The sequence below is a fragment of the Primulina tabacum genome, chromosome 5 (assembly GCF_025594145.1).
Source record: "Primulina tabacum isolate GXHZ01 chromosome 5, ASM2559414v2, whole genome shotgun sequence".
Classification (NCBI taxonomy): domain Eukaryota; kingdom Viridiplantae; phylum Streptophyta; class Magnoliopsida; order Lamiales; family Gesneriaceae; genus Primulina; species Primulina tabacum.
The window spans coordinates 13,757,592-13,770,440 of NC_134554.1; the positions used below are offsets into that span (position 1 = coordinate 13,757,592).

General features: G+C 34.1%; 2 protein-coding genes and 1 pseudogene across 2 annotated transcripts; all 3 read right to left on the reverse strand.

Annotated features, from left to right (window-relative positions):
• Positions 1-538: 538 nt before the first annotated feature.
• LOC142546835 (putative invertase inhibitor) lies at positions 539-1,885 on the reverse strand. Its single transcript, XM_075654788.1, has one exon. The coding sequence runs from the start codon at positions 1,743-1,745 to the stop codon at positions 1,179-1,181; it is 567 nt and encodes a 188-aa protein (XP_075510903.1). The 5' UTR covers positions 1,746-1,885; the 3' UTR covers positions 539-1,178.
• Positions 1,886-3,385: 1,500 nt separating this feature from the next.
• LOC142546836 (uncharacterized) lies at positions 3,386-6,663 on the reverse strand (annotated as a pseudogene).
• Positions 6,664-10,619: 3,956 nt separating this feature from the next.
• LOC142544815 (E3 ubiquitin-protein ligase ATL4-like) lies at positions 10,620-12,133 on the reverse strand. Its single transcript, XM_075651852.1, has one exon. It carries the CDS (start codon positions 12,030-12,032, stop codon positions 10,944-10,946), a length of 1,089 nt encoding a protein of 362 aa, XP_075507967.1. The 5' UTR covers positions 12,033-12,133; the 3' UTR covers positions 10,620-10,943.
• Positions 12,134-12,849: the final 716 nt, after the last annotated feature.

Genomic DNA, 12,849 nt, shown 5'->3' on the forward strand with positions numbered 1-12,849 from the left:
ATACAATATATTAAATTGATTTTGAAATATTTTTTTCGAATATATATATAATATTATTGTAAAGCGTAAAGTAAAATATATATATATATATATATATATATATATATATATATAAAATATTATATTCCATCATTTTTGTAAAGCGTAAAGTAAAAAAAGCACAAAGTATTGGAAATAGAAACCATTGTGTTGCTTGTGTGTGCTCATAGGCCTGGGGCAAGAGATGTTCATACCCGATGATCAATAAGGATATATATTATTAGAGCTATGCTTGTCTGACATAACTTATTTTCTAGTTTTAATGGCCGGTTTATATCTGCGAATCTGCAGGTAACTCCTGATGCGTATTTTCAAAAGGATTTGGGTCTGGATAGCTTAGACAATGCTCTTGAAGCAGAATTTAAACTCAAAATTCCTGACAAGGAAGCAGATAAAATTGACTCGTGCCGCGTTGCAATCGGATATTTTGTTTTGTACCTGCATTTATTTAAAACAACTGGGTACATCAAATTTGAGCAGGACTGAAAATAATCTTGTAATGATTCATAAGAAGTAGCTCAGAAGGGGAGTTGATCGTTTGTTCATTTTGACAAGATCTTAAAGTTCGGCGCTATTCTTTAACAAAATTCAGTATGAAACTGAAATATTAGTAATAAATGAGAAAATTTGGCAGATTCTATACTTCGTTACTTTAACATGCACGAACCTGGTGTTCATCAAAGTTCAAACATAAAATCTGTGATCAAATAACTGTGGAATCGTTTGGCGGATTGGTAGATTATGCACATTGTGTTTCTTGAGTTCAGACTCGAAAAGCTTGTGTTTGGTAGGGAATGTAGCTTTCCTCGGATAAAAGTAATTTCAAGTTCCACGCATATTTTTTAAGAATAAGGTTATTCATCCCTTGCTCTCACCAATTCCTAGCTGATACTAAAGTGGTTTCTTCATTGTTAACTTGTCATTGGCAAGCTGTTCAAATTTCAGCACATCGTGGACTTGCATAAAAATTAAGCTTTAGTTACCTTTTTCGAGAATATTATTTAAATTTAAACAGGACAAAAACATCACATGTCCCAATTCACATTACCAAAGTTGCCTAAACAAGAAAAACAGCACGAATATTCAACAAGACAATAACAGAAACCTAACATATATTCGAAACAGAACATGATAACATGTCAAACCAGCCTGTTCATGTTCTGAATCATATTCATCACAGAGAGTGCCATAGCCGAGAGCTGGAACACATAACCGTTTCGCTTCTTCAAACCTGAATCTACACCCCTCTCTTCATCAAACCCATCTTCACAAGTCGTGGCAGCATCCATGACCGAACTTATCTGCACGTTAGCATCATCAAAGCGAGAGTTCTTGTAGTCTGTTACCGCCTGTTTCACAGAAGCGTCTGAATCAGAGAAAAGCTCAAGACAATCACTCAAACATTGCTTTGCATAAGGATCCCATTTCTTGTTTGAAATTATGTATTGGATGTAACGTTTTGTATCGGTTACATTTTTTTCAATCAGTTGGATTGTGATCAAGCCTAGTTTTTGTAGGGTTGCATTTTGTTTGACTGAGGGGAAGGCTTGCAGGGATGTTGTGCAGAAGTTATAGTCGATGTTTGGGTTGTTTGTGGATAAAGCCCTGCAGGTTGATTCTATCAAGTTTTGGTTGAGTGAGCCTTGGGTTGCGATCAAGAATGAGAGGAAGATGGTAAATTGAATGAAAGAAGAAAAGGGCTTCATTTTTTGCTGTTCAATTCTTGTTTTTTTATATTGATCGTTTCATAAAGCTGGTTTATATAGGGACTCGCCCAGCAATTGATTTTGTCAGCATAACTCAAGAACAAGATAGTTCACGTTTTGTTTGGAAATATTCTACATGTGTTGCGTGTGATTAAATTTATTCTGTTTAATGATTTGATTTTTTAAATGTCAAAACTTTAATGTATTACGTCGTATATTAAAGTTGGTAAGAATATTCTACGAACTAAAAACTACATCAAAGTTGTATTTGGATTGAAAAATTTGGATTCGAAGAAATATTTGAATGATAATTTGAAATAACTTCATGTTGAGATGAATTTGAAATTCATACCCATAATTCAAAAAAATACTACTTCGAATTGAAATTAAATGTCAAGCAAATTGTTTAACAAAAACCAATGAATTTGTTATCATGTATTTGAAATATCTAGCTTCAAATTTATCGATTCTCACGCAACTCAAGAGAATTAATATTTTATTAATTGAAATTTTAGAAAATGAAAATAAAGAAATTGACAGATCAAGCGAGACATATATAATGATTGTCATTGTAAGAGTGGCAATTTAGGAAATTAAAAACAATAAAACATAAAAAAGACCAAAAATAGCTATCTAAGACATCTAGAGTCTAGCTAAATATGTTCCAGCAATTAAACAACTTACGTTTAATGCGTCATTAATTTTCATTCCTTTATTTTATTTTATTTTTTTATTTTTTTTGTACAAGTGACTAATGTATTCGACATTGGTGATTTTAAATTGTGAAATTTAATATTTTAATTATTGAAGATACAAAGTTAGTTATTATAAAACAATTTCTTTTCTTTTCTTTTCTTTTTAATTACAATACACACGGAGAGAAAAGGCCGAACCCAAGGAGAGGAGCCAGCTAATCTGACGGGTGAAACCACTGAGCTACAAGCCCGGTCTCTCATTATAAAACAATTTCAGAAACTGAAAAAAAACATGTCAAAAAGTGATTTTTAAAGATATCTCATTTGATAATATAGTAAATATGATTTGAACTCAAAATGTAAATTATGAGAACACAGACTGCACAATAGTGTGATTGATTGGTTCACCAAGAAAGAAATGTGGAAGCTTAGGCTTTCATTATTCTGTAATAAAATTCAAAACCCATAATTTCTTTAACAAATTTGGGACCCCTTAAATTCTTGCTTGCGGGATATCACAAATAAAAGTATGGGATAAAGGGCATAAAGATATAACCTTATCCCCATTCAAATCTATCAAGACTCGATCCAACTTTGTGTTACAAAGTAGAATTGTAGAACCCTGCATTTAATATATTTGTCACTAATCTCTTTTACATGTTAAAGACAAATATCAAATAGATGACATACATGGGAGGTCAATGCAATTTTTTTCCAAATCTTGTAGGTTAAAATCTACACCATAAACATATTTAGTAACGAAACTTCAGAAAGTAATCATTCAAAATGAGAAGCAACATTGCTCGCCATACTTGATCGTTCGGTGGTTGGAAGGCTTTTCAAACCCCGGAAGATGAGTAGATTCTTCAATCAAAACATTCATTCATTAACAGAAATCAAGAAATCACCTCATCATCTAGTGAAATCACATAGAATTACTTCAAATTCGATAAGAAACCTCGTATATCTGCACTTTTTTATTGAGCTACCAAGGTCTCAAAATTTCATCACCAAGGGAAACTCGGTCAATCCTATAGAATTATTACATAGAATTCAATAGGAAACTTCATATTTCAAAACATTTTTATCGAGCAAACTTGTGAAATGCTTTTGTTTCACATAACTACATAACCGAGTTTCTTATTTCTTTTCCATATAAACCAACTTCCCAAACTCTAGCATCAGATTGCACATATAGCAGCATAGATGCATAATGAACCGAAAAATTTCAGGCCTTAATCAAACAAATCCTTCTTCACCTCCACTACCGTCCCCAAACATTTCAGCCATTTTCATAGCCAGCTCTGCAGCCATTTCCCTCCTCTGGAAATCAGGCATCAACCTCAAGCTGCTGCGCATATTTCCAATTTCACCCATTAGGAGTTCCAATCCCTCGAAATCATAAATATTGCCTTCATCGGGCTCTGAATTATCATTACCTTCAAAGTGGGGTGCTGCTTCTGTATCCAACTCTTCAGGCAACTGGGAACTCATGTTGAAGGTCGATGCTCTCCTCTGAGTAAAGTAATTCCACTTTCCCGATCTAAAGAATGAAGATCAAGTTCAGATGGTATTCCAGTTCTTGAGGTAGAAACAGGACCATCTGCGGATATCCATTCTCCATCCACATTATCCCATGGCTCCACAGAACCTGAAGATAAGATTTCATATTCGAGTTCATAATCGGATTCTTCATCTGAAAACTCTGAGCAAGAGTAACAAGAGAAATCAGGGGTTTGATAGAACTTAATAACAGTATTATAAGTAATATGTTGGCAATTCAAACCTGCTTGATCAGGTAGTGAAGGTTCGTGTATCTTATCACCAGATTTCAACAACATCCCTGAGCAGAGAGAGCCCCAATGAGTCTCTCAACACCCTGTGAGTCACCATCTACAGACAGACCTGAAACGAAAAAAGTTAATGTAACACTGCTTAAACATTCTCACGAATGATTATAAATGCCATAAAGGTTTTCATTTGAGATAAAATGACCCCTGATAAATTTCATGAACATGAATACAGCAGTGATACATGAATATCTAAAGAACTCAATCAAATGAAGCATGTTTCAACCATCTTTGAACCAGTATAATTTAGTCTCTTACATTTGTCAAAATCAGCACTGGATGCACAAGCTTCAATGTACTCAATATTGTGCTCAAGACACCATTCTAAGATTGAATTCTTGATTTCACGAGATGGTTCTCCATCTCCCAATAGACTACTTCCTTCAGTCTCAAACATACCATAGTCTGAGAAGTTCGGATTAACATAGGATTCTCCAAGCTCCAGCAAGCGTCTCTTGTACTCAGTATGAGCCGAATGTCCTGGAAGAAGATCCACTTTGTTACCGATGCATAGCAGTATATCAAACTTCTGAATGTCATTGTGAAACACCCAACCTTTAAGCGAATCAAAAGATAAGGGCTGCATGATATAATGTGAAAGAAGATATCAAATGACAAATACAATGAAAATTTATTTTTTCACCACATACCATAAAAAAGAGAAGCAAACGAGTCAGGCTTACATCACTGATGTCAAAAACCATCACCAGGGCAGCTATACGATCGATAATTGGCAAACTAGTAATAGATAACACATCTCGAAGATGCACCATCCATACTGAAACATCTGCTGTGTAATATGTTGTGTTGATTGTCCACCTTATCAACAAACCATATTGAGATTGTCAATCGGGTTGTAATGATCTATGTAAAGAGAAAACAACATGATATTTGAATATGGGTACATCTCCAAAAAATTACCCATAGACAAGTGATTCAGATGATCGATCAGATGCATCCTCAAAATCCACGGGAATCGGTCCTATAGACAAAATTATACAGATTTAGCAATAATTTAATAATGTCAAATGAAGAAACAAATCGACGCATTGACCAGAAAATTAACCACTGTCAAAAAATATATTGACGCTCAAATGACACGCATTTTTTGCTGAACCCATAGGATTGACAGAAGCTGACCTCACAGTTGCATGAACATTTGTTACATTACTAACTATATGAGAACAATTCCAGTCAGAGAGGAATGTTTCTTACATGGAACCTCACATAAATCCTGTGCATGAGAAATCATCACAAAGATTGAACATTGAACCAGAAAAGGACCCGAGCCAAGAAAAATTTAACATCCCAGCAAAAAATTGAGTGTTCACATAATTTCACATACATTGGCTTTATAAATTGCTAGTCCCAGTCACCAGTCATAGGAAAATAGACATATCAGAAGCTTTATCCTCTCTCGTTCCTCGTTCACTTAGATGCTTTATTTCACTTCTTTTTTTTTAAGAAACGGACACCTAAGTCATGAGTGAATGACAAGGAAATGAGAGGGTTGAGATTCCAAACAAAATGCATGCTTTGCACAACTGTTTCTCCATACAAATATGCAAAAGAAACTGTTTCACAAGGATATAGAAAAAAATATATATCAAGATACAAAAGTGAGGGAATGTATAAAACATTTAAAATGTGATAAATAATTAACGAAAACCCCATTGTCCAAACATTTCCAAATGTTTCCAAAAGAAGGGCTGATTTGGGTTCTAACAGATTTTTAAAGCGCATCTATCACCATTTCCTTGTTCTTTACCAAGGTGGCAAGGTAACTAACATAACACTGACTTATTCTAGCCAGAGTCACATGAGAGAGACCCTGAGTTTCTAGTCAATGGAAACTCAAAAGTAACATAACATTGTCAAAACCGCTTCTCCAAAACGTTCAAGCTCATGGAACACAACTCGATTAATAGTTTTATATTTTCCGTGCCCCTGAAAGTGAGCTTAGGAATGGAGAATGAGTACCCAAATAAGCGTGCACTTGCAAATTGGTTGGGTATGAAGCATCAAAAGCCACTCACACCAAGAACTAATTTTGCGATTCACATAAGTCAAATAAATACCCTCTAGCTCGAAATTTCGAAATTAACAAATCAAAGACTCCGCATACCTTTCAGTGTAACAAATCAATTAAATACGATAAAAGAAACATCTATCCAATTAGAGTGAGTGAGGCTTACGCGAAATTAAGGTCCGTTTACCAACATTTGGGGATCCGATAGAAGATTCCGCGTCTCTTCTCCAGCCTTTCACGATACATTTTTGCTGACCTGATTGAACTTCTAGTGTTCGTAGTTTGGCTGAAGGACTTTGGCGAAAGGAAAAGGTTTGGACTTGAGAATCGTAGAATCGCATGTAAACAAACGTTTTAATGTGTTTTTTGTTGTTGTTTTTTGTTGTGGAAACATATAAATACGCTATTATATTATCTATACTAATAATTAAGAAAAAGAGTATATTAAAAATAATTTTTTTTTTTCAAAATGACCTCTACTCATTTGGCTCTATTGTTGTCCTTGAGTCTGAATTTTTCAAAAATAAAAATATTATCTTTTATATATTAAATTATTATTTATTTACTGTTTTATTTAGTATAATAGAATACGCTTAAATTTTTTTTTCATGATTACAAAAATAAACATGTCATGTTTAATTTTGTAAATATCACACCCAAATCAAAAGTTGAGTAACAAAAATGCCAAATAGATAATATTTATGTATTATATCACGAACGATGTGTGTGCCCTAATCGCTAGTATTATATTAAGATCAGTGGGTTTTTGTGAAATGATTTCACGAGTCTGTATACATGAGACGAATCGACTTGATCCATACCTACCGTGAAAATAAATATTTTTGACATAAAAACTAATATTTTTCAATAAGTTAAGTCGCGTCAGATATATGTCTTATAAAATTGATATGTGAGACAATCTCACAAGAGTTGTAGTCTATTATGGGATAATTTATTTTTTAAAAAAGAATATTTATTGATTCAGCACTGAAGATTGAGGTTATTTTCGTGACAACGTAGTCAGGAACTACAATAATGACTCCACTAATATAATAAGATCTTGTAACCATAGGTGATATATTATATCATATGAAAAAATATATATTGTATATCGTATCGAAAATTACCGAATTAAGAATATTTACACCTATATCGTACAAAAAATGTACCGATTATACCGAGATATTGCGATATAACGAGATTTCAGTATGATATCAGTATATACAGTTTTATATCGAAAAATACTTTATATTTAAAAAAAAATAAATTTATTATTTAATTTTTTTTATATTTTTAAATTTATATATATTATTTCGATATTTCGGTATATACCGAAAATTTTAAAATTCCATACAGTTACCATACTCGAATTTTCATCTGTAATACATATGATATATGAAAAACATTAATTTGTTATAGGTACGTAAGTTTGAGTCATTAGAAACAACTAAATCTTCAACAAAATACAAAGAGACGCCAAACATAGGCAATGCAGGTATTATATATACTAGTTATTCTGCACACGCGATGCGTGTGTATACAGTTTTTTTTTATCATTATCGATGGACTAAAGTGAAATTTGACATATTATGGAGGGACTAAATTGATAGTTGAATTGTTGAAATAAAAAAATTAAAAATAAAAGTGTGTGTTGAAATTTAAAACAAAAAATAAAAAACAAAAGTGTAATATTATTGTCATATAAGGATAAAGTTGGAAGAAAAAATTGATGTCCCCTAGTTGGTTACTATCATATCCTCATCATTAATAAGATATATAAGAAGATATATATATATGATATATATGCTAAGAGAGCTCGGGTTTTAGCAAAATATTTAAAAGTTAAATGAGATTTATGTATATCGTTATACTATTCTATATATTTTCTGTGCACTACACGCGATCGAAAATCATGTAATATGTACATAATATGAATAGGTTATTCCTTTTAATCGATCTATATATACAAAAAAAATTTGTGAGATGAATCTTATATTTGTATCATCGATTAAAAAATATTATTTTTATGCCAAAAGTATTATTTTTATCATAAACATAGACATAATTGACCCGTCTCACAAATAAATATCTTTGTTTCACAAGAGACCTACTAATATATCTATTACAATAACTATTGTTACGTTAGTATCGACAATGCAACACATATGCATATTTTAGGTGTATATATTCAATATATCAATATATCAATATAATTAGGTAAGTGAGATACATCCTTATATATACACATATATGTATGTATATATGTGTGTGTTTCAAAAGTTTTGGTGGGCGAACTTGCTTTTTATCTTTGGCAGCATATGAAGGAGGTCCATTGCATACAAAATCCGGAACAATAAAGACACAATCATGCGTGAACTGCAAGTAAATAACATTAGTAAGGACAATTTGGAAAGTTCTTGCTTTTTTTTGTGTTGTTGGAATTTGGATCAACTGTATGTGTATAATGAGTTCATCAACTTTAGGTATTTGATCGGCTTATTGCATTCAGCTATTTGGAAATCAAGACACTTGGATGTCTAAATGTCACAACACTTTTTTCGTAATATAATAATTATAATAATAACAACTATTATTGTAATTTGTAGAAATAATTCGTTGAATTGAAAAAAAAACTGATTCCCATTTTCATATTTTCAGTTAATCAATAAAATCAATTTTTTTTAAAAAAAATAATGATTGATAGCAATGGCAATTTGATGGTAAAATGATTCGTGTGTATGCTTAAACATTATCAAAAAGGATTTTTTTTTTTTTACTCTTGGTGGTTTTTCGAATTGGTGTAATATGTGTGTGCTTGAACAATAGTCAAAATTTTAATTCTCTTACCAACATCTTCTCACTCGAGCTTGTCACACATGACTTTCTCGGTATGATTTACCTGAATAACATTGTTTGTAGGCTAGTACGTTAATCTGAAAATTTACTTAGTGCACACTAAAATATATTAGTTGCATATTCCAACGTTTATCCATTCATTATCTTAAATTTGTAAATATATAATATGATATATGTTAAATAAAAACAAAGAGCTAGTTCCTAGTTCTTCTCGCTCATAATTTAATCACTAACTGCTTGATCCAAGATTCCTTTGTTTCTTTGCTATGGTCAATCATTAAAAAACTATGCTTACATATTATCACAGATTTTGTAAAGATCCTTCTATAATTATAATAAAGATGCAAGAGTTGAATTAACCTGTAACTAATTTATACACGAAATCAGCACTACAGAGACAGATTGTACTGACAATAATATATATATATATATATATATATATATATATATATACACACACACACACACATTATTGTTTGTTATTTTAAGTTACACTATAATCTTTTTATGGGCTTGGGACCATATTTTAAATTGTACTTAGGCGATAATTAGAAAAACTACAACGAGGATTAACGTGACACGAAAACAGAAGCTAATTGGTTCGTGATGGAATGTAGAAATTATCAAATATAGCCGGGGACAAACTAATATTCCGCATGTCTCGTGTCACTTATGTTTTAATATAAATCGACATTATTAATTGGTAAAAACTTGTGTGAGACGGTATCACGGGTCGTAATTTGTGAGACGAATATCTTATTTGGGTCATCCACGAAAAAATATTATTTTTTATGCTAAGAGTATTACATTTTATTGTGAATATCGGTAGGATTGACCCGTCTCACAAATAAAGATTCATAAGACCGTCTCACAAGAGATCTACTCTTGTTAATTATGTCGATGATTCAAAGACTAAAATTTTATATCGTGGAGGAAAAAATACTTTCTCGTGGTTGACGTATTACAAGTAAACATTTTATTTATAATTTGTATCTACTGATAGTAAACACATTGTTCACGCTCACTTATATTTACCCACAAATGAGAACATCTTGGAGTGAAAACAAATTATTTAACCACTCACGTATGATATTGGATAAATATTTAATGAACGGCATATATCTAAATATCATTTATAGTTTGTTTACCCAAAAATGAGAACTCCTCTATTTAACAACTAATTAGGTAGTCATCTAAATTGACCACAACTAGTTCACTAGATTGGATGATGATTGATGAGGTAATATATTGAAAGATAAGGGTTAAATAGAGATTCGTTGATTTTGTATGTGTTATTAAATATTCACTCTTAGCACCTTGAGGATAATTTGAATGAAGGCAAGTCTGAAATTGGAAGTTTATCCTTGATTTTGCCGAAATGAAGGAGTAATTAACTCTTAAGAAACAATGGAGTTGGTTGCAGTCTTCCAAGAATAGCTAGTTAACATTCTATTTTTCCCAACAAAATCACATTAGCAAAATCCAAATTAATATAGCATTTGACCACTGAATTAAATTTGTAATCCCCTTTAATCACTGCGACTCTTACGCTGACTGACTGTATTTCGAAAATAAGAAATTAAATTAATGTTTCCTTTCTTCCTTTTCTAAATGTGAAAAAAATCTTTACTCTTGCACTCCAGATTTTTTTTTAAAATCCACCACCAAAAGTTAAAAGGTATTAACGTGGACGGTAAAAATGGAGTGACCGTCGTAACAATGTTGTGGAATTACCAGATTATCCTCGCAGGTTTGAAGAATTTACAGATTAAACCCCGGAAAGCCACCTAAATAGTTCGCTGATTTCTTCTCCGGCACGGTTCGATTCCAGATCGTCGGCATCGATTACGGTCTCGCTGCGACGGCTGCTGCCGGAGAAGAATCTTCCAGAGCTTCTAAACGACATCGCACGAGAGGAAATCGAGATCGAAGCAAGTCTGTCAACGTATTCCCTCAGCCAGTTCCTTCCACCGCCGGCGACATCCCCGGCCAAAGTGTCCCTCGGTACGTCCGTCACTGGGATTCCGACAGAAGCTTCGTTTTCGACCGATATACAGTCAGAAATTCCTCTTCGATGAGTAGTGGACCCCATGGATATCGCCAATCCGTCTTCAACGATATACTCGAAGGAACCTAACGAGTACGACCGCTGCGCTCCGTCGCCGTTTTCCGCAGCTCCGCGACGCCGGCTGATGCTCCCGATCTCAATCCGGAAACTGTCGCCGTTCCCGCTTGCATTCCTGAAGCTGTCAGTGCCGCGATTTTCGGAGGAAACGATTTTATCCAGAACATCAGCATCGGAGGGAAGCACGGTGGACCTACAGAGTGGGCACGTTTGATTGGAGACGATCCACGTGTCAATACAATCGGCATGAAACGCGTGGCAGCACAGAGGCAGCAACCGCAGCTGATCATGCGGCTCAAACTTCGACAAACAGACAGCGCAATCGCCTCCGGTGAGTGCACTACCAGTGACGGAGCGGAAGGTGAACAGTGGCATGGAATCGAGCAAACCAATCGGCGCCACGTGACATTGCTGACCGGGAATCGGGCCAGATTCATCACGCCGCTGAACGACATCATCCGGGGCCGCAAATGTCCGGGAGGAGCGGTGGAAGCGCTTGGAGAGCAATCGGAGGAGGACGTAAATGGAAGCGGAAACGATGATGGCGGAGGCGATGATTATAACAACAATCACCATCGATGATGAAGAGGCGTAGGATGAAGACGGCGACGCATCCCTGTTTGATACTTCTTGTTGATTTGGTATCTGTGTGGTGACAGTCTCCGGAGTGGCTGAGCCATCGTAAACGACGGCGAGTGAAGGCGGCGGAGGCGACGAAAATGGAGCGTTCATGGTGGGAAAAAAAATGGGACTTAGAGAGAGAGGGGAGGAAGGTGGGTTTGGGAGTTAGGCCATTTTTAGAGAGAGAGAGCAATGGGAGGTTTGAGGAATTTATTGCAATGGAGGGGAGGGAGTTTGGGTTGGGTTCAACGGTGAAGTTAAGGAAGGGGGGCTTGTGTGTGTTGAATGAAGCTGGGGTTGTCACGTGACCGGCCACGTGTTTATTACACTTACATCGTCAAAAATCAAAATACTACAAAGCTACGGAAGCCGTTGTCGTTGTATGTTTCCATTTCTCCTTAATATACCAAAACTAGTGCTTTCCGATTTAAAAATTATATTTTAAATAAAAAGGTTTAAATTTTTTAGAGATACATTCGACATATTTTTTGTTTTAAAATTTTTCTCAAAGTGTATAATATTTCATCTGTTTGTTTAAAGTTCTTTTGATATATTACTTTAAATTTTATTGTAATTTGTAATATGTTTCAGGGTCCAAAACCACCATATATTTGTTATTTATTGATGTAGTAACGCCATAATTTCTGGCAAGAATTGAATAAATTCGTGAAATTTAGGAAAATACCATAAAATAATATAAGTGAGTGGACGGAGCATAGAGTTGCGCGTGACTGAGCAGTACGCTGCTGCGGAAGGGTATAATGTTTACTTGTTTATATTCAAAAGGAAAATAATGGGGTTTTGCCATTTTTGGCCATTCAATTGCGATATTTGGACACTTTTTTCGCCCTCCTGATTTTGAGTTTGTTTTCCTCATTTTCAGTTTGTTGCGGCATGAAACTAATTTTCCCCTGCTATTTGCGTCTCT